This window comes from Carassius auratus, chromosome 13, assembly GCF_003368295.1.
Source record: "Carassius auratus strain Wakin chromosome 13, ASM336829v1, whole genome shotgun sequence".
In the NCBI taxonomy this organism is placed as follows: domain Eukaryota; kingdom Metazoa; phylum Chordata; class Actinopteri; order Cypriniformes; family Cyprinidae; genus Carassius; species Carassius auratus.
Window position 1 is genome coordinate 13,713,125 of NC_039255.1, and position 27,929 is coordinate 13,741,053.

Genomic DNA, 27,929 nt, shown 5'->3' on the forward strand with positions numbered 1-27,929 from the left:
GCGAACACAATAAGATGTTCTGAAAGTGCTGTAATTGTTTGTGTGATCACTCTGCTTACAGAAGGTTGTGACAGACTCAAATCATCACTATTGCATTGTTGCATGTTCCCAGTTGCCAAATATCGTAATGTAGTGATTACTTTAATTTATATATTAAATTATATTATATTAAATTATATATAATCTATACCGTCTTATTAACTCATTGTCATCCATTGTCTGCAACACATTTCTTTTGCCTCTTCATCTTTCTGCCATTTTCTCCTCTGCTAAAGAAACTCTTAAGCCTCTTAAAAGTCCTCGTCTGTGCTCATAACAAATTTTACCTTAAGACCTCTTTTAAGGGATAAGATGCTTTCTGAATTACTTTTTTCTTAACTAGGATTTTTTTCTTTAATTTTAAAAGTAAACGCCCATATTTCTAAGAATTTTCTTAGAATTTTGTCACTAGGAACTACTTTTTGCATTAAGATTCTTTATGAATATGGGCCCAGATCTTTTAGAACAAAGCATGAAAGATTGATCCTTTGCCTCTTCCCTGACATCTTTGAAATAGACGAATGCAATAATCAATATTATACATTGGATAAAATATAATGAAATAGCCTAGGCAAAACGTTTTCAAAATGGGGACCAGGATGAGGTGCAGTAAAAATAAAAGGAAAGAAAAAACAAAAAATAATTCAAACTATTATGGATACTGCCATACAAGTATTTTGAATAGGCCTATTATAGAAGTCTCTTATATAAAACTATCAGAGTAGCCCCGCATCCTCTTCAACGTGTTAATTTGGCAATAAAAAAATAATAGTGGGCTAATAATAGGCACAAAAGCTACGGCCGACCACGTATAATGGCCAAAATTGCGTGCGTGTCGGGGTCATAATAACCATCAGACCAAAACATATCTTAGACTGTTTTTAAAAAATGTTAAATTAATATATTGATAAAAAAAAACATATAGTGAAAATCTGTGTCATTGTCTTGACAAGTCTGTAACCGTAACGTTACCTACTTTAGCGAGCGTCTGGATCTGTGTTGCACACGAGCCTGTAAAAATCTTACCCGGATACAGCAATGCTATTTTCTGATTGGTTGATCGGTAGCTATATTTTTTTATTCGTTTAGCTGGTGCGTGTCAGGGCCTTCGGGGAACTCACTTGATTCCTCTACGTTACCTGTTTCACTGTTTACAAAAATAGCGCCGCAACTTGGTGGGCGTTATCCTCGTAATGTCTCTGTGCGTGAGAAATACAAGGTGTGGCGTGTGAGCGTGTGAACGGGTTGAAATGCGTGAGTCTCACGCCCAATGCGTGAGACTTGAGAGCCCTGCTTTTTTAAGGGTGAATTTTATTTTATTTATTTTTTATTTTATTTTAGTGCTATCATGAAACACATGACTCTGCCTTAGCCAATCACAACCGCCTATCTCGTCATTAACCCACCTGCTCACTGGCTGTGTGAGCCAGGGGTCCGTTAGGATTGCATAGTTTATTAAATCAATGCATAGCAACGCACCGCATTTAACGTTTAGTAACGTTAATGGCGTTGTAAGGACGGGAAAAGTAATTAGTTAGATTACCGCGTTACTGAAAAAATAACGTCGTTACCTAACACCGTTCTTTTAAACGCCGTTATTCCAAACACTGATTAAGAATGATGCCAATTACAAACTTTGTGTAAAGTTGTGTGGCCCAATCCTTTAATGCTATTTATTCACTAAATTAGCAGTAAAGCAGTTTTTTTTCCTTTACTGTAATCTATTTATTTAAATTTTGTCCGCAAACAAAAAAAATAAATAAATAAATAGATAGTCACTATTGGATCTCCAATTAAAGCCAATGATTAGTAACAAAAACAGATGCTAGTTCGCTTAAGGAATGATTGTTAAAACGGCTTGCCATAAGGGGCCAACCTCTCCACACTGTGATCCATAAATGTCTATGTCCTGTAAACATCTGTAGCGTGTGCTGTGTTGAAGGCTGCTGGAGCAGCTTCTCTTCTCTTTTCTCAGTGTCATCTCATAGTGAACGCAAACCTCAGTCAGACTTCAACATGGGAGGGGTGGCAGTCGTGTCGGTGCACTTTTACAAGTTTACTTGAAATGGTTTCATTCTGTCTCGTCATTTTCGATGCTTCTTCTTCCGCACATACGTTTGTAAACCCTTCTAGAAAGGAAGGCATCCCACTTTCCTTGTGTGCCTGTGGACAGCGGTGATGGGACAGTTGTGCTGGGTGTAGCTTGACAGGATGGTTATCAGCTGGATCCTCTTTATTGCTACTGTCCTTCGTTTCTCTATCACTATCGGCGGCGAGGTATGTAGCATAAACGTAGTTGTTGTTTATTTTTTTTTATTATATATATATGTATATTGTTGCTATATTTACATCTGTATTCTAAGTTGACAAACTGGCAGTGATTTGAGTTTAGGAAGAACTGACTGATGTGATGCTGGGGTTCAGGAGGAGGCAAAAAAAAAGCTGGTTTATAGGCTACATGTGATGACAGTGGTTACACTTTTTACATTTTTCTTCTTCTAAATGAGTAATTAGAATGGAAGGTGACACTGGAATGAATTATGATCGTGCATATTATAACATAATGACATTAATGAACATTAATAATATGTGACGCTTTGATGCCTTTGATGCTTTCATTTACTGTGTGTGTGACATTAACGCATTGAAAGTGTGTGGTTATTGTTACAATTGCCATTATCTTGAGCAGTCTTTGTTAATTTAATGTGCCACGAATACATTCAAGCTCTGTAACTGACGATGAGAACTGTGAATATGCATATTTACGTCTCTTATGAATCTGTTGCCATAAAATCTTGAGTTTATGTTTTTATTTATTATCTTCTTGATTTAAAAAAGCTGTTCTGTAGCTCTCCTAGCCTGACAAGCAGAAAAGTAGGCAACAGACAGGCTGGTTTAAGATGTTTCAGCAGGCATTTATTATTATTATTAATAATAAAGATTAACAAAGAGAAAAAACACACACAACATAATACTCCCTAACTACCTTCACTTGGGAAAATATTGTGTATTGTGCCAGATACGTAGACCAAAAAAACCAAAGCTTAACCATTCTTTTGTCTTTGAGTCATTTTGGATTTAAGATATTCTTGACCCCATTTAATCCCTGTTGTAGGGAACGAGCATCACTCTTTTGCTCTCATCCTGACTACACTACAAGTGAACGATGGGACGAGACGCTTGCAGTGTGGTCCGGATGAAAGAAAAGCATGATGCTCGTTTCCCTTCATCACACCCAGCTCACACAGTAGCAGTCACGTAATGTCTTGATGGTCATGAAAGTGTTCTTTGATCTCATTTAAAGCATAGCTGCTCTATACTATTAACTCTTGTCTTTATGTGACGTTTCCTCATTGTAAAGCACAGACACCTCTGATAACCTCTGTCTTAAAGCCTTGCAGCTGGTTACTGGGATCAAAACAAATGGTATAAATTAAAAATAAGGGTTGTGTCCTAGTAAACCATGACATATTAAAGTCATAATTCATGCCTAGTTGATATTAGTATTTACTTTATACATCATCACCTACAAAAACTGTCATGGTACAGTGATAGTATCAGAATTGTAATAACATGATACTTCGTAAGTATCATACAACATTTAAGCATTTAGCAGACGCAATTGTTACTGAAAGTCGTGTTGGTGCCAGAAGCTCATTCCACCAGAGAGGAACTGAGAGGGTGAAGGTTTTGGAAGGTGACTTCATACCTCATAATGTGAATGAACGACAAGGCACCACTCAATCAGTAGCTGTGGGCGAGAGGGAGCAAAATACCATTACCAAATCATACAGATTCCTTTACCATGGCATTTAAATGGTTATTCAAGGTATTTTAAAGAATACCATGGTACATGGCCAAAAAAACAACATGTCTGTGGTACTTTAAGTACACTTGTGTAAGTGAATTGACCTTGCTCATTTTGTCTTTATAGGCAGGACAAAGCGCTGTGTACCTGAATACGCTGCAGATCTCAGGTAGGCATTCACTGCATTTAAAAGTCTATCTAACCATCTATCCGTCTATATATATATATATATATATATATATATATATATATATATATATATATATATGTAATAGATTAGATTAGATTGAACTTTATTGACACTGCACATGTAAGGTACAAGGCAACGAAATGTGCAATAAGCAGTAAGTACAGAATAAACAAGGTCTACAATATGTACAATAACTATACAGATAAGTATTATGGATATAATTAATAGATTTGAAATACTATCAGCATGATATACAGATAGGTGTACTATGAACATACTATACAGATGGATTATGTAAAAGTGTATGTACACTATGAACTATGAACATATGAACATCATAGGGCAGGAGGTTAAACAGTCTGTGGCCAGGGTGAGAGGAGTCCTTGAGAATGCTACAAGCTCGAGGTAGACAGCGTTTTCTCTGGATGTCCTCAATAGCAGGAAGTGGTGTCCCTTTGATGCGTTGGCCAGTTTTCACCACCCTCTACAGTGCCTTGCAGTCAGCAAATGAGCAGTTCCCGTACCAGACTGTGATAAAACTGGTCAGGATGCTCTCGTTCGCACACCGGTAGAAGTTCACCAGGATGGCTGAATACAGCTGGTTCTTCTTCAGTGTCCTAAGGAACAAGAGGTGCTGGTGAGCCTTCTTGACCAGGCTGGAGGTGTCTGTCGTCCAGGACAGATCCTCCGAGATGGTGGTTCTCAGGAACTTGAAGCTGGAGACACATTCAGACACATACTCAGACACATACTCATTATTGGTAGCGGCTGAAATGTCACAGTATTTTGTTCTCATAAAGAGCATCTCTTTCAATGCCAAAAAACACATTCTTGCTTGGCAATATTTCTAATATATCATTAACCAGTGCAAACCACTCTGCCGTCAAGATATATTTGTCGATGGTTCCCTACGGAAGAGTTAAAGATATACTCAACCGCAACAATTGCTCCTCAGACAAGATAGCTATGGAGCAATCTACACAAGCAAAGACAGGGTTATGCTTCATGTCCGCTGGGTGTAGATTTGTTTACACATGCGGGTGTAAATACTTTTCTGCCATTACCTCTGCAAAAACTGTGTCTTTTTCTCCCTGAGGGTTAAGCACCTACTTCTGAAGAAAGACGACGGCACATTGGCCTCTGTCTGGTTCTGCACAACACTATCTGATAGTAAACCCATACATTCTCAGGAGTTTTTTTTTTTTTTTGTAATCAAAACATTGAGATTTTTAACATTTATTCGTGGTGATAAGGTTCCCTTTGGTAAAGCTGTTGTTACTTGCCTACACAAATCTGAAATTATATGTTTTGCTTTCAGTAACATCTACTTGCCTTAAAGGCAAATATTGTCCTTTGAGTACTTTTTAAAAACAAATTTCATTCCATTTTTTTAAATGCCTCAAAGCTCAGAATGAAGTGACTTCTATTTAAATATCTTTCTCCTGTCTAGGATGGATTTAACATCTGTCTTTTGCTTGGACTTGGACTTTCTTCCTTTTTAGTCACACATCCAGAAATGAAATAAAGGACAGACTGGCAGCAGATGCAGAATAGCATGAGAATATTGCTACTAAGTTATGAATTGCTGTATTAAATTAGAGTTTAAATGCTTACAAATGAACTTAACTGCCCACAGTAAAGCATAAAAATTGTATTGTTGCCATAAAATGTATTACAGAATGTTCTTTCACAAGAGACTTGATCATGTTTGCTCACTGTAACCCGAAGTCACAATATAATTTTTTTTGTTTAGTGGTTTTGATTAGAATCATTTGGAAGAAGGATCTTCCTGATTATTTGATGCAAGTGAACGGATGCAGGCAAGCAAAAGTAAATTAGTAATCAGAATCATTCAATAATGTTAATTAGATTGAAAATATACTGTGTGTTCTTGTGCCTAAACAACACACACAAACACACATGCACATATACACACACACATACACATCCATAGACTTTTATACCCTGCCTCTAAAAGCACAAAAAAGTAAACATATAAAATGTATAATATAATATACTATAGATATATTATATAAAATAAATGTAATATATTTATTTTTATATAAAATATTATTTTATGTATTATTTTTATTATTTTATATTATTATTTATATAATTCAGATGTTTTATATTTTTATTATGCAAACACAAACAGTCTTGTATATGTGGTTAATGGTTCTTATACTGTACAAACTGTATTTTCTATTGCCCTACACTTAAACTTACCCTTCACAGAAAACTACTGCCAATTTTTTAATTTCATAAAACACCATTTAGTATGTTTTTTAAGCCTTTTGGTTTTTGGGGACACATTTTGTCCTCATAAACCACACTCATACACACATTGTATAACACACTCATACACACACATATGTTTGGGTGTGTGACTCATCATAGTGGGTCTTCACCACCTTAGGTTTACAACAGTCATTTTAGTTCATGCTTTTGCATTTTTTTCATGCCAGGAATTTGACAATGAGTGGACCTTTATTTGGCACTGCATTAAAACGTTATTTTTTGCTCCATCAACGAAATTTCACTCATAAATGAAATGCTGAATTTTACTCATAACTTTGTGTGTGTGTTCCCCTTAGGTCTTCTGTCCTGCTCTGAGGGCTTCACTGAGCTGGGTTATTACAGTGGATCTGTGTCTCAGACGGGCTCTGGCTTTTCCTGTCTAAAATGGACTGACTTTCCAGACTACATGCTGCAGTACCCCAACCGTGGACTTGGCGACCACAACCAATGTCGAAACCCTGACCGTGCATCCAACCCCTGGTGCTTTTTCAGACAGAAGTCGGGAGCCATTGGATGGGCCTACTGCGACTGCCACCAGGGTGAGCCCTCCTGACTGGCCTTCGTTTCCCATTCAGACATATTCTACAAAAGCTTCATTTTCAATTTTAAAAGTTTTTTTGTATTATTTTGAGTTAAAACCATCCAGAAACGAAAAGTGTTACCATGTTGCTTTAGGTTGTTTCATTACAGAGAGTCTAGCATGATTAACCTGTGTTCCATCAGAGATATTCTGTGACCCGACTAAGTTATAATTAGTTAAATTATCCACTAAATATCTTATAGACATATCAAATGCACCCACTGGCTGGTAAAAGTGTAGGCTACTTCTTAATTTGTTTAATTAATTTAAATATGTTTAAAAATTATTCACCATAGTAACCAAAACATACCTTTCTTGAGCTAATAAAGCCTAAATAAATGTATTTATTTTTGGGTTTATTTGTATAGAGAAAGAAACATGTACAGAAACATAATCTTAGTGGAAAGACTAAAAATATGCATTGTATAAACTTTAAATAGGGACCAACACAATAGGGACCTTTACATATAAATAGGCTGTTAGGATATACCATATTAAATCCTGGACCAGGGTGTTTGTGTTTAATAGGTGAATGTGTCCTTTGTGTCTTAACTGTTATATTAGTGTAGGTGTCGTTGTACAGAAGCTGAGTGAGGTTTATTACTGCAGTCATAGCACACAGCCACAGTGAGATTCTCACAGCAGTCAAGGATTCTCTCTGTCCTCTCTTTTATTTTCTTCTATTCATCTTCTCTCTCTATGTGTTTGTTGTTTAATCATTAGTCAGATGCACATTATTTTACTCCCGATTGGAAAGTGTCTGTACACTCTGGATCTCTTTGTGCTGGTCTGTCATCACCTGGCTGCGTCTGTGGTTCAGCACCGAGCTGGTGTTGAAATCTGTTTGCCTTATCTCTGTGAGCTGTGATTATCTCTGTCTGCCTCTCTCGTCCTTTTCCTTTCTGTGTAATAAGATTAAACACGGTTACAGACTCAAACAATCAGTGTGCATTTAAATTCATGTATGTGTGTGCAGGACGTGTGGCAGCAAGATGATAATTTGCAAGAGACCGAGTGTCTCTAATGTGATCATTCTGTACTAATTATAGAGAGCTGATTCACAGAGTCTGTAAAAGGGGGAGACAGGGGTAAGCTGTGCCACTTTTCCTTAAGTTGTCCTCTAGTCAAGGAGATAGAAGATGGCGGTAAAACCTAATTTAATTTCATGATGTCATAAGACTATAAAAATAAGACTATAAAATGGCATTTCTCAAAGAATAAAAGGTTGTGTATTGATGTAACATGCCTGTGTTAAGAGATAAGCTACATTTGGAGAACATGTGCTAGATGTAGGCTACCTTATGGCCATAATTTATTTAGAAAAAGAAAAAAAAAACTTTTTAATAGTGCACTATCCCATTCTAATCAATCATTTTGTTGCTAATTTTTACATTAACATAAATCAGCCAATAAACCAACATAACATAACATAAATGTTAGAATGTTTTAAATGATGGAGAGAGTGGGATAAGAAACAAATAAAATATAAATAATATTTTATAATATAATGCACTACTTAAAAGTTCAAGTTAGTTTTATTTATATAGCACATTTAAAAACAGCAAGCACGGCTGACCATAGTGCTGAACAAAGAAAGACATAGAACACATGGCAACCCACAGATTCATATCATAAACTCACAATAAATTAAAAGCCAGAGAAAAGAAATAGGTTTTAAGAGATGATTTTAAAAATATTTAAAAACTGTGCCGATCTGATATAGGCTGGAAGGCTGTTGCACAGCTTAGGGCCGGCAACCATAAAGGCTCTTTCCCCTATGCATTAACTGTGATCTGGGGACAGAGAGAAGTCTTTGATCACCAGATCTCAGATTTCGTGTGAGATTGTATGGATAAAGTTGATCAGGATAGATAGCTTGGTGCCAGATTATTTTTAGATTTAAAAACATTTTAAACAAGAATTTTGAACTCCGTTCTAAGATGTACAGGTAACCAATGCAATAATTTCAAAATTGGAGTAATGTGATCAAATTTACGTTGAGGAATTTAGCAGCAGCGTTTTGTACTAATTGGAGATGAGCAATGGAGTATTTTGAAATGCCAAGATAAAGAGAGTTGCAGTAGTCCAAGTGAGATATAATGAGCGCATGGATAGCAATGTCTAAAATTTTCACAGAGAGAAAAAATCTGAAAAAAAACAGGAACTAATAACCCAATTAATTGTTTATCAAATTTGAGACTCTGATTCCAGAAAACACCTAGTTTCTTAACACAGGAAGAAGTAAAAGGAGCAAGGTAGTCCAGGTCAATACTTCTGCTCCCTGAATTTTCATTAGGGCCAAAGACTATAAACTCGGTTTTTGATTAATTCAGAAAAAAAAAAAAAATTGAGAGAACCATGTTTTCACTTCATCCAGGCATGCAGAAAGAGATTCCAGAGCAGCATGTTTATTTTGTTTCAAAGGTAGATAAATTTGGGTATCATCTGCATAGCAGTGAAATAATACACCATGCTTTCTGAAAATAGATCCCAAAGGAAGTAATACAAAGAAAAAATAATGGGTGCGAGAATAGAACCCTGTGGTACTCCACAGGAACACTTAGCAGGCAATGAAGAAAAATGACCTAATCTGACAGAGAAACTTCTATTTTACATTACATTGCATACATTGCTTGTATATCTATATTTATTTCTAGTATAAATTATTTCTTTTTTTTATTTTGCTTTTTTGTTTTCTGTCAAGAACAGTTCAAAGAACAGTTTTGTTGCACGTTATCGTTCCTAAATCCCTGAATATGTTTGATTCTGCACCTATTCTCCAGGTGAGGCGCGGCTGGTGGGGGGATCATCTAAGAGTGGTCGTCTTGAGGTGCATCTAAATGGCCGGTGGGGAGCAGTGTGTGACACCCACCTGACTGATCGAGATGCCAGTGTGGTCTGTAGACAACTGAGGCTTGGGTATAAGCTGCAAAATTTATTCATTATCAGTTAGAGACTCTGTACTGATTAACAACCAGCATGTGATGTCATTTAATTACCTGCTTACTCCCAACAGTGAGATCGGCACTGCGCTTCGGCATTCCTATTTCGGACCCGGTTCTGGTCTCTTTCACTTTGAACGTCTTGGCTGCCATGGCAATGAAGATTCTCTGCTGAAGTGCCGGAGCAGGAAGTATGTCTCCGGTGACTGTAACCATGGAAATGAGGCTGGAGTGGTGTGTGCAGTGCCAGAGGGTAAGCTTGTTTTATTTGAGAGGGGAATCCTGAAAATCATTCCTGTATATATACCGTTCAAAACTTTGTGATTGGTATGATTTTTTTGAAAGGTTTTTTAAAGAAATCACTTATGTTCACCAATGCTGTATTTATTTGCTAAAAAAAAACAATAAAAACAGTGATATAGTGAAATATTGTTAACTGTTTTCTATGTTGATATGTTGTTAAATTTAGTGTCGCGTGATCCTTCAGAAATAATTTGCTGCTCAAGAAACATTATGTTTTTTTTTTTTTACTGAGATACATTTTTCAGAATTCTATGATGAACAAAAAGAACAGAATTTAATTGAAATAGTAATAATTTAGAACATTATAAATGTTATAAATTATGGTAATTTAAATGCATCCTTGCTAATAAAAAGTAATAATTAAAAAAATGACTGACCCCAAACTTATGAACAATATATATTTTTCATATATAATGAACAATATATATATTTACACTCACACACACACACACACACACACACACATTTATATATATATATATATATATATATATATAAAAAAATGCGAGTTAGAAAATGTTATCTTTGTCGCATGCTCTCATTTTCTTTCTCAGAGTCATAGTTCATAAAGCAACAGCTGAGCTTCCTGTATCTGCTGATCATACTCTAATAACATTATTTTCAACAGTGTTACAGTGTGGAAACGCCTTCACTGGAGCTAAATGAAGACAGAATTAATGAGATACAGAAGTGGGGTCATAAACAGTGCTGTTGTAATGGGACGGTTTGCTTGAACAGGGTCAGGTATATTTAGAGAGAGCTGTGAATTATTCACACAGAAACATTAGGAAGGAGAAAGCCATCTGAGAGCCCTGAGGCTTAGCCAAGAGTTTACACATGTCCCCATCCTTTATCATGCACGCATACAAGCATATTTTAAGTTTCTGCTCTCAAGAAGTGTTAAATGTCACACTAATTATTTTGCCCTATGCATAGTCCACTGCAGTGAATAAATGAATGAAATATTAATTGATAGGGCTTTTATTTTGTTCAGGCAATGGTGCTCCACTGAGGCTTGTAGGAGGCCTTGAGGATTTCGAAGGGCGTGTGGAGGTGTACCATAACGGGAGGTGGGGCACTATCTGTGATGACGAATGGGATGATATTGATGCTGAAGTGGTTTGCCGACAGTTGGGATTGGGGTAAGAAATCAGTAAATGTCAAGAAATTTTTTTGATGCGAAGGATGGCATATATTACATTTTGTCATCATCTATACTTTCATAAAATATTTTTTTTATATATTTTTTAAGTATTGTTTTTTTATTTTTTTTGTATTGTCACTGTGACAAAAAAAAATATTTCAACTATTGTTTCTGCCTTCTTTAAAATAATGTTAGATGTATAAAACATGTTGAAATAAAAAAAACAGATTTTAGACCAGAAAGAACAAAACTGTAGTAATATCAAATTCAATAACTGTGTTATGGCTTTCCATTTAAAAAAAACTGTTTCTTATTGCATTATTATAAGAATCTGCACATATTGATCTATTGCAAGATCTTCTAATGTTGCTTGAAAGCTTTTGTATCATCATCATCATCATCATCAGGATGTTACTGAGCTGTTTTTTTTGTTTAGCAAAATATTGAAACACTTTGCACAAATGATTCGATTTAAAGTTAAAGTAGTGCTGGGAGATACTAATGATGTCATGCACAAATCAGTGCTGCCTCTTTTCACACACAAACACATGCACTAGCACAGCGAGTGAACTTTATTAATATAGATGTATGGGTGGAGTGTATGAATGATTGATGGGGTGCAGGGATTCACTCCAGGAATCTACAGTGGGATGGAAAGCAACTGAATTTACCCTCCACCATCCCTGTAACATACACTTTTCAGTAGATCAGTCCTCTTCTATACATCACTAATGATTGTTTTGAATGACTTTGCAATGTGTGCATCATCACAGATTTATGTAAATTAGCTAATATAGTTCCATATGCCTTAATATCTCTCTTCCTCCTTGTTATGATCTTAAAAATTACAGTGCTATTCAAAAGATTAGAGTCAAAAATATTAATACTTTTTTATTCAGCAAGGAAGTAATAAATTAAACTTTTCATTCATCACAGAACTCTGTAATAAAAATGTATCATGGTTCCCTTGAACTGTTTTCAACATTGATAAAATGGTTTTGAGCACCAAATTGTCATATTAAAATGATTTCTGAAGGATTGTATGACACTGGAGTAATGAAGTTAAACTTTAAGATCATTGGAATAAATTGCACTTTAAAATATATTCAGTTATTATTAATTTTCAATTGTAATAATATTTTACAGTTTAATATTATTGTAATAATATTAGCGTTTTACTGTATTTTTTTATAAAATAAATGCAGCGTAAGAGACATCTTTCAAAACATCTCACCGACCCCAAACTTTTAATCGGCTGTGTATCTTAACTGTTTGATAAGGGAATGAATCACAGGCATGTGTTTGTTTTCAGTGGTGTACCAAAGTCATGGACGTGGGCGCACTTTGGGCAGGGCACTGGGCCTATCATGCTGGACGGAGTGCACTGCACAGGAAATGAGCTGTCTCTGGAGGAATGCCCTCATGCACCCTGGGGCCAGCACAACTGTGATCACATGGAGGATGCTGGAGTCTCGTGTAACCCGTTTTCAGGTGAAGATGGCACGAACTGTCTCAGACTGTGACACGGGCTGTGTCTTTATGATAACACATTTAAAATACTTTAAGGACCAAAAACCCTTTTACTTTTATCAGATTTTTATTTGTTTGCATAAGTGCATTGATTAAACGTAGACATTCTAATGCTGCTGTAGATGGAGTGTTGCGTCTAGTAGGAGCTGATAGCCCATGGGAAGGACGTCTTGAGGTTTATCACGCTGGAGAATGGGGCACAGTGTGTGATGACAACTGGACCGGAAGTCACGCCCAGGTGGTGTGTCGACAGCTGGGTTATCAGTAAGCTATATCTTTTTGAATGCAAGCATATAATGTGCTACTTAAAAGCAGTAATTCAATTTTTGCATGCTAGATGATGTCAAGTTTTTTTTGAGCTCCTTTGGTCTCAGGAGACCAGGAAGCTCGTTTCATTTAGGTACTGCAGTACTGCTGTTTGTCCAACAGAGGGCGAGCTGAGGTAGCTCCAGATGGGATGTATGGAGAGGGCACAGGGGTGATCCTGCTGGATGAGGTGACATGTGAAGGGGGAGAGAGCTCTCTGCTGGACTGTGCTCACGGTCAGTGGGGGCAGCATGACTGCTCTCACAGTGAGGATGTGGGCGTACGCTGTGAAAGAGAAGGACAGAACAATGAGATCCCTCAAGTGGCTCTTGCCACAGGTTTGTAAACTCTATGTAAAAACTTTTATTAGCATTATCATCATCAAGAGTAGCACAATATCTGAACCAGATGGTAAGAAACAAGCCTACTTTACACTTTTAAGAGCCCTCCAATCAAATAGGATACTAGAAGGCATCATCTTTTATATTGTAATGACATGTTTGTATGTATAATGAAATGTATATTTATATGTAGCTTATAAAAAAATTAAAACATGTATGTAAATGAATATGGTTAGGATATGGTATAGAAATTAATGCACTTGGAAAGTGATTAATTGCTCTATGACAAACAGTACATCTTTGTTAACATAATGTGCTGTTTTGTCTTAATTTACATCATTTTAATCCATCTTGAGGCACTCTTTGACCTCATGACCATTTTTTAGATTTAGTAGTATAATGTGATGTATAATATGACATTTAAAAGACATTAATTAACACTTTTAATTATTAAATATATATATAAATATTTCATAAAACTGTTTCTGTCATTTCTAATCAGCAACCAAAATTGTAGTACCGAATAACAAGAATGCCCATGGCCAACTGAATACATAATATATGATATGATTTTTTTTCATGTGATTTTGATTGTGATTTTGCACAACATCACCCTTTAAAAAAAGAGAAGGAATTTACAGTGTATTTTATTTTATTTTTATTCTCAATCATATAATTCACTACTTATCCAGGTATATAGAGGTCATCTCTTCTGTGCTGTGGTTCTAGGTCCCCTGGTGAGGCTGGTGGATGGCGAGAGCCGTAAGGAGGGCCGCGTAGAGGTCTTTATGAACGGCCAGTGGGGCAGCGTGTGTGATGATGGTTGGAATGACATCAGCGCTGGAGTGGTCTGCAGACAGCTCGGATTTGTGTAAGCCTGTTTCACATGATGAAAGAAGATAAACACTCATCTCAACATCTTCAGACAATTATTTGTTCCTCTTTCCCCTTTACAATTTCAGTGGGGTCTCGAAGGCCCGCTCCATGGCTTATTTTGGTGAGGGTCAGGGACCCATCCATCTTGATAATGTGAATTGTGTTGGGACAGAGGCTTCATTAGGGGAGTGTTCAGCTGTGGGTCCGGACGCCCATGATTGCAGGCACAGTGAGGACGCAGGGGTCATCTGTGACTACACCACTGAGCCTGTAAAGTACAGAAGCATGAGCAAGCAGGAATGTGGCTTGAAACCCAACACACAAAGGCGCAGGAAAAGGATCATTGGAGGAGACAAGTCTCTACGGTAATGAACTTCATGGTTTATTTTATTCTCTAACGTTGTAACATGTGCATTGTGTTTATTAATCTCTCTTTTTATTGCTTATTGGCTAGCTGCCACTGTTCTTGTCGTATATTATGTGGTCACAGGGGAGCAATATATAATGTTTGTTTATTTACAGTTACAACAGAAAAATGTAATTAGCTTTATAATCATGTGTTTAATAGCAAACAGGTTTTGAGTTAAGGTATAGTTCACCAAAAATTCTGTCAACATTTCATGTCGTGTCATTCCAAACCCATATGATTTCCTTGGAATGGAGATTTTGAACATTGTGCTGCCCAATCTTTTCCATATAATGAAAGTGAAGGGGAATTTTCTTTATATATATATATATATATATATATATATATATATATATATATATATATATATATATATATATATATATATATATATATATATTAGTTATTTCAAAATACTGTCAGTAAAGGATTGTTTGATTTATTGAAATTAATACTTCTAATCTGCAATGATCAAATGTGACAATAAAGACATTTAAAATGTGCAAAAGATTTCCATTTCATATAAACGCTGTTCTTTTGTACTTTGTTCATCAAAAAATCCTGAAAAATGCATCACATTAGATATATAAAATCAAATAACGATTAAGATGTGTAAGACAGGGAGTACATTTTTAAACAGTAAAAAATTTTTTTAACTTGCCACGTGTTTTAAACCATCTGTGACTGTCATGTAGGGGTGACTGGCCGTGGCAAGTATCTCTGTGGCTGAGGTCTCAATCGAAAGGCACCCATCCACTTTGTGGGGCAACTCTCATCAATTCCTGTTGGGTCATAACTGCTGCTCATTGCTTCAAGAGGCGAGGGACAGACTCTACTGACATCTAGTGGCTCTACAGAGAATGACAAACACTTTACTTATGTATTTCATTCCTGACTGGTAGGCAATAAATAAACATGCTGTGCATGCACATTTTTTTTTAAGGTTTGGTTCAGACCCTTCCCGTTATGCGCTACGGCTCGGTGACTACCACACAGAGGAGAGGGATGACTTTGAGCGCACTCTTTCTCCTGAGCGCATCGTGATCCACAGGAAGTACCACAACCAGGGCTGGGAATATGATATTGCCCTACTGAAGCTGAAGGGCACAGATGGGAATTGTGTGGCCTTTAACCCGCACACTAATGCAGTTTGCCTTCCACCTCAGAGCAACAGGAGAGACAAGAGGCCTATCGCCTGTGTTATCACCGGCTGGGGAATTACAGGTACTGCATACATTTCTGAACACATTTATGATGACTAATAATTTCCTTTTGTAATGGAAGACCTTAGCTAATAATTCTGGGTAAAAAAAATAAATATATATATATATTATATTATATATATATATATATATATTTAAATCTTTAAAAAGAAAAAAAATCTTTATTCCAAATTGATTCCAAACTTTTGAACAGAAGTGTATATTTTTATATGATATTTACATACTTCAAAAAGTGTTTTAAAATAAAAATCACTTCCGTTTCTTTCTCTTCTTGTCTCTTGTATTAGACTTGGAGTATTCCCGAACACTGCTGCAAGCCTGGGTTCCTTTACTGCCCTCCTGGAAGTGTAAAAAACGTTACGGCAGTCGCTTCACTAGCCGCATGTTGTGTGCCGGCAGCTTGTCGAACCATCGCCGTGTAGACAGCTGTCAGGGTGACAGTGGGGGGCCACTGGTGTGCCGGGGTGAGGCTGGCCACTGGATGCTCACAGGAATCATCTCCTGGGGTCACGGTTGTGGCGACCCCAACTATCCCGGTGTGTACACACGGGTCAACCGCTTCCTGAAGTGGATAGAGAAAGTCACCCACAGTACTGGCAAAGCGTGATGTCACAGTTTTGACATTAAAACCACTTATCGCATTGTATAAATTCTATATCATGTAATGCCTATGAAGGGGTTACCAGCTGGCCATTACGTTTACAGCTGGTTTGATCCTGTTTCATGTGTTGCACATTTTACTACTTGCACCATGCCATTTCAATTCCATTTCTGTACACTTGAAGCCTTCGTGAACATGCACAAGAACATCAAGTCTCATGATTTTTAGGGACAGCTGCATTAAGTGAGCAGAGTTTTCCGGGATTGAAAGGTCGTCGACGGATAAGCCTTTGTAAATAAGTCATTTTGCACTAATCTGCATTTAATATAAATGGAGCATCTGTGGGATGTCTGTGTTCTGGTCTGGCTCTAAATTAATACACATATTGCACTTAAATGTCTTTTGTTGAGGAGGAGTTAACTAAGACAAGGAACGACATGGATATATGTTAAGATTCATAAACACTCTACTTGTATGTTGGTAATTTGTACTCTTGTTGAAGGTACCCTACCATTATTGAGCTTATCATTTAATTTTTCAAAGGGATGCAGAGAACCAATGTCAGAAAATAGTATGTTCAGTTTATTTATTTGTACTGTATAACAATGCAAAAAAATTTCTCAAGCTCCTACCCAACAGATAATATGATAATATCAGTGATATTATGAAGTATTGGACTGGATATTATGGTGATGGCCAAAATATTTAAATTATATATTAATGATTTTGCGTTCACATGCAAAATGTTTGTTTCCCTTTGAAACTTTGCATTTGCCGGATGAACATTTGTGTTTTCCTGCTAAATTTTTATGTTCTCCCAAGAAAGTTTGCATTTTGTGAGTGAACAGAAAACTGCATGGAAATACTATGATGGGGATACTATGATTTTTTTTTTCTATCACCATGTTTCCTTAGGGGCTCTGTATGGTCACACTTTAGTTTGGGGACCAATTCTCAGTATTAACTATGACTTTGGCCTTAATAAAATCCTAATTTGCTGCTTATTAATAGTTAGTAAGGTAGTTGTTAAGTTTAGGTGTGAGGTAGGATTAAGGGGTCTAAAATATGGTCATGCAATATAAGGCATTAATATGTGCTTTATAAGTAGTAATAAACACCCAATATGCTAGTAATATGCATGCTAATAAGTGACTACTTGATATGAAAATGTGTCCTCAAACTAAAGTGTTACCCTCCTTAACACATTTAAGTTTTTTTTTTTTTACCAAGGACAATTCCATGTAGTCCAAACGGTTCAAATGATGTAGATGCTTTGGTTCTTAACATTCTATGAACGGTCTGCTATTAATAAATCCCAAACAGAAACTTCCATGAAATTATGTAAAAATGTAAAGGCTGCAAATATGTCATATTTAGCCATGGTTAAAAACTGGTTAAGAAAAACTGAATGATCATATGTTTAGACACCAAGTTGGAAAAACTGAGAAAAACTGATTTGAACGCATGACCTTGTTTCCACATTATTTATTTATTTATTTATTTTTTATTCTGCAAAATGGTGATCTGAAAGCAAAAAAATAGTCAGTCAAAAATGCATAATATTCTGGCATCATGATCATCTATTTCCAACACATTGTGTTTGTATTAAATGTTGAAAATCGTCATTGACCATATTAACTGTACTGGAACAGGCTCATTGAAAATAAATAAATGAAAGAGATTTGAATATAAATCACTGTTGTTTATATAAGATTCAGGTCCTTTAAGATAAAATCTATATTTTTTTGTATTGTATATTTTGATTAAATGTCCATTGTTATAGTATAATTTATCTTACAAATTTAACCTCAAGACTAAATTTGAACAGTTACTTATTTTAAGATAAACAGATTTAGAATTATGGCGTATTTGTCTGTTACATATTGCCATATACTTCATTATAAAGCAAGCATCACTGCAGCATATGTAACTATTATGTAATTAAACAAATCTTCAGTTTGGGTGGCACCAAATTAAAACTCTCTCTGTCTCTCTCTCTCTCTCACACACACACACACACACACACACACACGTATAGAAGTGATGTCCACTGGTATAGAGCTTGGGAAACTACGTCACTGCGCATTGCATTCTGGGTAGTCGCGGCCATTTTTTGGGACACGCTTATCAGTAAAAGTGAAAGTGACATGACATACAGATCAAGTGTAAGATTACATATAAAGAAAAACTCAAAAAAGGAAGCAAAGATGTGCTATTTAGAAAAAAATCAAGACAATCAACGAACTCAATCTGCATGAACATAAAGAGTGGTCGGATGATCATAAAAAGCTGCCGCTCGTAACCTTCCCCAATGTGTTTTCTAACCTTGTTTGTATTGTCAGAGCGTAGCTCTGATCAGTTTAAAAATGATAAATCTCTCGAGTCTCACCTGCAATTTACAAATGGATGGGTGCAGAACCTACACATTTTCCACGTCAACGAGCGAGTTACACGGCCCCTTTACTTTTTAATATGCGTTATTGTAAACTGTACAAATTAACCTCAGTGTGTTATGATGCACAAATAAAGAGATACAGAATTGATCAATTTTGCCGTTTATTACTGTAACAGGTGGTATGCAATATGCATAACACTGATAATGCAGGAGATGTGGTTCATGCATAGGTAACAATTAATGTAATGTTAAGTCTGTCAAATCGATTAATCACATCCCAAAAAAAAAGATGTTTATATAACATACATTTCTGTATATATATATATATATATATATATATATATATATATATATATATATATATATATATATATATATAAATGCACATAAATACGTGTGTATATATCAGACCAAAGGGGCAATCTTTCTTTTCCTTCTTACTGCTGCTAACCAAGCTATGTGACGCCGCTTTGTTTACTCGGAGACCTGAGATCAAGGTGCGGTTTTCCAGAGGGAAAGCTGAAAAATCGCACTCCATTCAAATTATTTTTCCATGCCGGTCATGAGTACGAGTATGGAAGTTAATTACACAACAAGGTTTTACCATTGTAACTTATTTTTTAGCTGTAGAGAGCAAACAAAACAGTCTATTATCAATCCAATACAATACATACAGCAGCGCCCGTGTCCTAAAGTCCCAGAATGCATTGCGTTGCTGACGTCATGTTCCCAGACTCTATAGACACTGGGTCTGAAAGGGTTAAACAAAATCCACTCTTTGTGTAATACACATAACATTAAACTCTGGCTTGCATCGCTCAAAGATCAAAGAGGCTCTGAACAGGTCACCATATTGTATTAATTTATTTTTATTAATTTAGGCTATTAGATTGCAATGTCCAAAATCAGTCCGAGACACTCATGGCAATCTGTTGCACAATATTCAGTTGTTGATACAGAAGTATTACGGTAAATCAACAATTGCAATGCATTCTAAATGATTCATGATTTAGTACCAGACCTACATACCACGAACAAACAACTGCCATAAAATGCGTTATGCAGGACAGAATGCTTTGAAACGAGACTAACGTTTGTCTGGCTTTAATGTCGAGCGGAAGTGCGGATCAGCTGATGCTGGAGAGCCATCTTCATCTTCCCGAGCAGAGCAGAGGAGAGGAGAGGAGTGGGGGAAGGACAGAGAGAACAGGGGGGATCTAGACTCCAAATTGTCGGCTTAAAAAGAAATCTTGGATCCAGAGAGCGCTGGCTGCTTAGAAACGGAGGACTAGAAAAGAACCGGCCGGTGACACACGAAGACAAGCGGATGACAAGCTTTTACAACACAAAGGAGAAGACATATATGAGGCAGCTAGAGGTGGCATATAACGTTAGACAATTTATTATGTTTACCACGGACGGCCGTTTGTCCTGGTCGAGGGGTCAAATCTGCATTTTAGTCGTCTGATTTTATATGAACATACAATGCTGAGATAAAAGCACTGGCGGGTCGTTTGTTTTGGGTAACCATTGGATCGACAGGACTCGGATTAGGGACCAAGGCTTTTGTGCCAAAACATCAAAACAGTGTTATTCCATCTGGTTATGTGTAGGGATATAAGCACTTCTCGTTTCAGCGCTTATTTTGAGAGTTTTTTTCCAAGTGTTTGTGATTTCGGGCTAGCCGGAAAGCTAGCAGGCTAAACGACTAGCTTTTCAGAGTTAGCAGGGCTAACCTCGATCGACATAAAACAGCCGGAACGGGGCTGTTGTGGGTTGACACCGGTTTATTATTATGATATGGCCTCATTTAAGACAAATAACCCTGAGCAGGGCCATTAGTTGCACTTGGGGACCTGTTTTTTCTTCAGCGCTCTCTTGTTTTGTTAGCCGTAGAGCTGCGGTGGGACTCGAGGCTCAGCTGATCGGACAAACACAGGAGAGGGGGTTTTAAATTAACATCTGAGTGAAAAGAGCTCCTGCTCGCTAAAACGCCCTAAACTTCACTAACATGTTTACATACAAGTGAGTCACTACAGTTGCTGTCAATTAACACCACGGTCAATGTAGGTAGTACTTACGGGCAGTCAGACCACTGGAGAGGGGCTTATTGATTTTAAGAATCTTATTTTCTAAGATTTAAACCTCAACGAAAGTCCAATGATACATATCTGGAGTGTTTTTTATTTACCTTTAGGTCCACACTTGACAATGTAAGACAACACTTAGGTTAAAAACTGAGAAGTATATAAGTTTATAAAATCTTAGCTATGGGTTGTGTCACTTTTTCCAAGAACTAGACCCATGAGTGTCTCCAGCATTGGGGTCTAAAAGCATGGAGTAACCTTCACTTAACTGCACCACAGTCATGTGCAAATCCTCTGTTTGACACCCTAAATATATATTTTCAGGAAACACAGGCTTTCTTGAGGCACTTTGCAGTGCCCCTCGCAGGGTGTTTGGTTTGAGTGTGAGTTTCCCCACCCCCTGAGCGAGTGTCACTCTCTCAAAACAAAAGAAGCGCAGAGGCACGTTCAGTTGAAGCTCTCAGGTCTCCACACAGCAGATGTGATGGAACTGATGTTCGCTGAGTGGGAAGACGGAGAGAGGTTCTCCTTTGAAGATTCAGACCGTTTTGAGGAGGACTCCCTGTGCTCATTCATATCAGAGGCAGAAAGCCTCTGCCAGAACTGGAGAGGATGGAGGAAACAGTCAGCTGGCCCAAATTCACCCACTGTGAAGATTAAAGGTAATGGAAGATTGTCTTCATGTGCTGTGAAGTGGTTTATGTGCCGTCATTGTAATATGAGCACACCGTGCCTTGGCATGGCTGCACCTTTGACCTCAGTATGTTTTCCTAACTTATGGGCAACACTGTCATGTGACCAAAACTACTAAGTTTAACTGTTCTTCCATACACGGACCTTTTGAGCAAATTAGTTAACTTTATGTATTAGAGTTATATTTTTACTCGTTGCTTTAGTGGAGTCAAAAATATCTAAATATCTTTTTCTTTTTTTTGTTAAGTTGTACATAAATAATATATTTTATATATTGTTTTGTATATTATATAACAATGACTGACTACTAATTAAACTTAAAACTTATAGACATAAATCACCCAGCAACTAATAGCAGAAGAATACAGAAGTTGTTTCAAAAATATGTGAGGTGTTAAAAAAAGGGATTGAAATGAATCAGGAAAGGAGACCCCTTTTGTTTAAGTCCTTAAATTATTACTAGAAATGTTCTATTGCATCTGTATTTAATGAGTTTTCCTTTATACATTTCTTTAAAAGTATTTTTTTTAAATCTCTTGTAACCTCATCAGAAAAAAAGATGTACATTTTCAGGGTGACTCAATTCTGACTTGAATGCTACAAACCAAAGTGAAGACTGACTTTCTTCTGCAAAACGTAAAACAATATATACTTTTATGAGTCTGTATTTTTTGTCTGTCCAAACCATGAATGTCAGTAAGATCCAATGTTGTTTGAACCTTAACATTCTAAAAAACAACTTATTTTATAGTTCTCTTTATTCTGGTTTAACTTAAGTTTTTCTCTATGCAAATGTTGTTTTACAGTATTCAGTATCATTTTTATTCCACTATAAGCTGTAAATCTAGAGCTTGGATATTGCTGCACACCGGTGTTGTTAAAATTGTGTAAGAATCATCTTTGGTCAGTAACTCTGTATTACTGCAAGTTCTTTAAACTGCTGAAACTCCGGCCAACCAAAAGCCTGTGCTTGTTGGATGAGTTAAGGAAGTTTGGAAAGGGAGGCCTTGTGTGGTGTTTGGATTGAGAGCGAGCGAGTGTTGTGGGGGGTTGGGTCGAGTTGAGCAGCAGAGAGCTGTAAAAAGAGCTTTGGCTTGTTCAGGTCATTGCCTCAGAGCAGAGGATTGTGGTTAAACAAAAAAGCCCCATTTGATCAATCTGCATAATGCTGCTGATCTCGCACAGCCCAGTTTCAGACACCAAATCCCCCTGATTTTTGTCAGAATCGGTTCTGAAAGTAAATGGGGGTATCTCACGTGCCTGTTTTCTTGGAGCTGGAACTGAGGGAACACAATCGCTCAGACGTGGCTGTTTCTGTGAGCTGGTTGTCTTTGTTCTCTGGTTGTCGGGCAGCGGGCGGTAGGGTTTGGAGCAGTGGGACGGCAGACCACTTATGAGAGACTGTCTCACCTATTCACTGCCTCAAAAAAGACAAAGCTGTGTCTCTGCCTGTGTTAACTCTTCTTCTGTTGGTCACCATGGTTTAGTCAGCCAAGACTGGCTATGAGTGTGCCACCTGATTCATTGGGATCTCGCTCACATTTAAACACATTGTTGCTGAGCAGCTGTTTGTTGGCAGCACCTGTAATGAGTCACCTGTCCCCTGTGAAGTCGTTGACTCCCACTGTCTGGGTGTAATGTATTCTTGTATCTGTTTGTGGTCTGCGTAATTCATCTCCAAACTAGTTTAGCGTCTCATCTTTTGGCGGTTGGTTTTAGATCATGTCTTGTAATGGTGTGGTTTGCATCTACAATTTGATCACGATGACACTTATTTTAATACCAGGTTGTACGCTGGGTAAATTGATAACTTTAATGGTGAAATATTAAGTTGCAGGTTAATGGCATACTTTTTTGGGGGGGTTAATACTGTAGTGTTTTTATTGACATTACTTGACAATTTGGGTGCATCTTTTTTGGTTAAGGGTGGCTGATTTAACCCTAGATAAAACAATGTGGAACATGATCCATTTTTAGTAGAATGGGTACACTTTGTGCTAATGGGCTAAGATAAATCTGGTGTGTTTCTGTTTAAAAGAATCTTAAAATTGAGGAGCTTGATTGCCTTTATTCAGTGGTTCAGAAGTTTCTATTGAATAACTTGCATTGTAAACACAATATTGGAAATTGTTGCTTATTTTTTTTTTTTTGCAAATGGAAAAAGTTCCAGATGTCAGTGCTGAAAAAAAAATTGTGCATCTTCAAGCAAAAACCTATAGATTTTTTTAAATTCTTGAATGAATCAGTATTGTTGAACAAATCAGTAGATGGAAAGTTTCGATGACTTGCTCGTAGTCCGTTGTTTAATTACTGAATGAATCAGTGTTAGAATGAGTCTGTTGACTGAATGGTAAAGAGTTTGGATTTAGTGTGTGTTAAGGGCACCGAGCTTTCCCGTGTATCAGACCTGGGACTGTTATGTGCACATGCACTTAAGTGGCCAAGACCACAAATGGTGGTTTTGGGACAGGTTTGTTAAGACAGTCACTTATTTTGTTCTTGAATGAATAAGTGTGTTTGATTGAATTGATTTATAAGGTTATTATTATTAAAATTGCCCTTACAAAGGTAAAAAAAATCAATTCTAGAGGCAAATATTGCCCCTTTATGTAAAAGTTCATTTCTGACCTTGCAGGTTTGTCCTCAATATTTTATTATATAACCCTTTTATAAAAATACTAAGACACTCAAGGGCTGTGCTATAAGGCTAGCATAGTCAAGTCTAAAGTTGTTAAGCATGGCATGCAGTGTAGTCAGAATATTCTTATTGTGTTGAAAAATATATCATGGCTTCATGTAAAATCTCTCCATGTGGGATTTGTATAGTGTTCTACTGAGAGTGTATCAGTGCAGTGTCTGCCTGAGTGTAATGTGAGATCCAGCTCTAAGGTGACCGAGTGCAGTGGATTACAGTCCAATTGCTTAAAGCTCTGTTATGATAATGACCTCCTGATGTTGGTGTTCATTTGAGATGGATCTTGCTAATATCTAATGAGATAAGTACTTTGTCACTACAGCCTTGTGGCTCAATGTAGAAAATAAGGTTTCATTAGATGCACGGCCACTAAAAACCTGTGTCCGAGTTCACTTTAGGCTGTAGGCACAAAAATTCAGTTGCTCTTGAAGGAATGTATTTTATCTGAGTGTTTTTCATTCTTATAGCCTGGCCACTCTTATCATTGTCTGAAGGAAATTGGTGACTTGAATCCAGGACCCCGCAGGATACTGGAATAACCCCCTCCCCACACACACACACACACATACACAACTCTCAGTGGAGTCATGTTGGCAGCTGTCCTGCTTTCTCTCAATTTAGCCTTGAGTGTATATGAACAGTCTACAACAAAATGGGTTGCCTGAGGTCTTGAAACTCACTTCTCAGTCTTGTTCCCTCTGTTTCAAATGAGTCGTTTTGAACTGTAGCCATCTATGTGACTATTGTTCAGCTATTTTCCTATAATGCCAAGTATTTTTTGTTGTTTAATGCTGAGTAGATGTGACCGGAACTTAGTGATTTTATCACCATACTAATCAAGACCTGTTCACACAAGCACAAAAATTTGGTAGATTATGTCTGGTTGTTAATTCCGTATCTACTTTTCACGTTCACTTGGCAAAATAGTCAGTTTGCCAGGGCCACCAGATCATAATTTTTATATAGCAGCAGTGGTTCTGGCCCAAAAAAAAAGTAGTGTTGGATTTTCTTTGAAGCAAATAATTTTCTTTACAGTGCAAAAGCACAAATCTTATTGGTTGGTCAGTTTTCTTCGCAGTACAATGGCAAAGAGATTAGAATACCTTGACTTAATATAAATCTGTTGGCTGTTCATGTCAGTCTGATCAGTCGTGTTAATAGGCATGTATTCAAATTAAAGTGTTTTGGTGTGAACGCCTTCATATTGCTACTAAATATCCATTGATGCCATTGGTTTCACTCTTTGAGCATGTAGTTTACCTGCAACAAAAAAAGTAACTCTGAAATCACATCTTAGATGGACAAGTCATCCCTCTGGTGGAGCTGTCGGCCAAACAGGTGGCGTTCCATATTCCATTTGAGGTGGTGGAAAAGGTCTATCCTCCCGTTCCTGAGCAGCTGCAATTGCGGATTGCCTACTGGAGCTTCCCAGAGAACGAGGAGGACATCAGGTGAAAGTCTTGTAATAGCTAATAGGCTATATTATTACCCTTTGCTTTCAAATGCTTGTGATGACCTTTGCGATTAATAAGATTAACCAGTTCGATACCAGAATGCCCTTTAAGATATAAAGTATGACAGGATGCTCAGTTGAAGTTCTTTCTTCTCTCTTTCCTTGCAGATTATACTCCTGTCTGGCCAACGGCAGCCCTGATGAGTTCCAGCGTGGCGAACAGCTCTATAGAGTGAGGGCTGTGAAAGACCCTCTACAGATAGGTGAGAGATCAAAGACATCCCACATTTATCATGTCATTAGTGTTGTTTTTAACCAAAAGCTTCTGAAAGCTGTTTAGCTGCATTAAACGCTTTTTGACATCAATCTAAACATAGATTTTTAGGATACAATAAGATTCATGTCTTAAAATAGCAGTCAGAATAACCACCCTTGTGTTTGGCCTGAGAGAAAACCAGAGACATGGAACATAAGACTAAGTGTATGTGTGAGTGATTTGTGTGAATGAATGCTGTTGTTGGAGGCAGCAGAGGGAAACCATGATGCAGCTGGCCTGAGCCTGACCTATCTCACACATACACCCTCAAGTGGTCTGCCAGCTCGCTTATTCAGAGTGTTTAAAATGTCCATAGAGTGTAGCCAACTCATAAAAACCTAAATATAACCTTAACTCTGTAATATGACCATAAATATGACCTATAACTCTGTCAGTGTACCGATATACACTATTGTTAAAATGTTTGGTCAGTCATTTTTTGTTTATTTTGTAATATTTCTTTGAATAAAGTCTCTTATGTTCCCCAAGGCTGCATGTCTGGGCTGTTTTAAGTGAAAGAAACTTGAATTGATTGATCTTAAAATGTCAGTGCTGTTGTTTTGTCTGATGATGCACACGAGTAATGTTATTTTTCTAAGGCACTTTTAGAAAAAAATACTTAAATGTCCTAATTGAACTATGGCCTAATTCTGGCTTAACCTAAACCCTGTCTGAAACCAGGCCAAAGTACTTTGCATATCAAAGTAAAAAATATATACGTCAAATATAAAATGTTCTTTGCTCAAGATTAGCAGTGAGTTTTTAAATGAGTCAGATGCTTGAGGCTAAGATGTGTCAGTAGTTCTAAAAATAATAGTGATCTTGCCTTTTAATTAGAAGGTTAAAATCCAACCAGCTTGTTTTTCAGAAGCATACTTCACGTTTGGTTGCATCTTCAACACTCTAACTTCCTGGTTCCTATGATTTATATGTTGTTTATCATTCACCGCTTTGTTTACTGTGTGGTAGCAAATTTTTAGGGGTTTTATCGTCCGTTATATGATACTGAAAATGTCCTCAAAACCAAAAAAACTCTTCCTAACTGCCCTGGCCAATCAGTGACCTCCCGACTGTCCGTCAAGGTCAAATCAAATGTTCTCACTCACTTCACCAGAGTGGAGCCAGAATGGTCTGACACAGAGCAGCTGCACCTGAAAGGAAGTGCTTCCAAAACTCTTCCCCTTACGCTTTCTTTAAACTCATGGTCAGAATACAATGCTAAATCTCCAAGGAACAGCCTTTAGACAACATGCTCAAACTCCCTGGATGCTGCTACTTACTAGTCTATTCAACTGAATTGCTGCATTGCCTGCTGGGATATGCATCAGATAGACCCATTCAGTCACTTAATTGTTTATGGCGTGCATGGGAGTTAAATTATCAGTTTAATGAGAGTTTTTAGCGATGTAGTTTACATCACCGTAAATGCAGCCCAATATTATGTTCTTTCATGATGTGTAACTGTTGACAACCCAGTGACATTTGCAGTCATGATGTGCTTATTGGCCCAGGTAGTGATTCACTAAATTAAAGAAAGACACTGATTTATATATATATAAAAAAGGTTTTCTCTTTTTTTCTCTTTTTTTTTTTAAAGCAAGATTGATTATTAAATTCTTTGGGCCTTTTATTTTAGCCGGGACAGCTGACAGGAGAATTTGGGTCAGGAATAAAGAAAAAGAAGGGTGCTTTTGGCACTAACA

The 27,929-nt window shown here is 37.1% G+C and overlaps 2 protein-coding genes across 8 annotated transcripts in view; both read left to right on the plus strand.

Moving 5' to 3' along the window:
- Positions 1-1,850: 1,850 nt before the first annotated feature.
- LOC113112731 (neurotrypsin-like) lies at positions 1,851-18,513 on the plus strand. Its single transcript, XM_026278522.1, has 14 exons — positions 1,851-2,316; positions 3,974-4,016; positions 6,632-6,874; positions 9,699-9,834; positions 9,932-10,110; positions 11,155-11,302; positions 12,617-12,795; positions 12,957-13,098; positions 13,264-13,478; positions 14,211-14,352; positions 14,444-14,722; positions 15,459-15,581; positions 15,707-15,987; positions 16,274-18,513. The coding sequence occupies exons 1-14, from the start codon at positions 2,251-2,253 to the stop codon at positions 16,591-16,593; spliced, it is 2,496 nt and encodes an 831-aa protein (XP_026134307.1). The 5' UTR covers positions 1,851-2,250; the 3' UTR covers positions 16,594-18,513.
- A 1,584-nt stretch (positions 18,514-20,097) lies between these two features.
- LOC113112727 (zinc finger SWIM domain-containing protein 8-like) overlaps positions 20,098-27,929 on the plus strand; it is a 40,876-nt gene continuing 33,044 nt past the window's right edge. For 2 of the 7 annotated variants that reach the window (XR_003293470.1, XR_003293469.1), the window contains exons 1-3: positions 20,098-21,731; positions 25,755-25,908; positions 26,079-26,173. Coding sequence is in view for 5 of the 7 variants with exons in the window: in XM_026278516.1 (XP_026134301.1) it covers positions 21,554-21,731; positions 25,755-25,908; positions 26,079-26,173 (427 nt within the window). In the remaining 2 variants the exon portion in view is untranslated. The remainder of the gene's footprint in view (positions 21,732-25,754; positions 25,909-26,078; positions 26,174-27,929) is intronic. The other 5 variants (XM_026278514.1, XM_026278515.1, XM_026278513.1 and 2 more) reach the window with 4 other exon arrangements.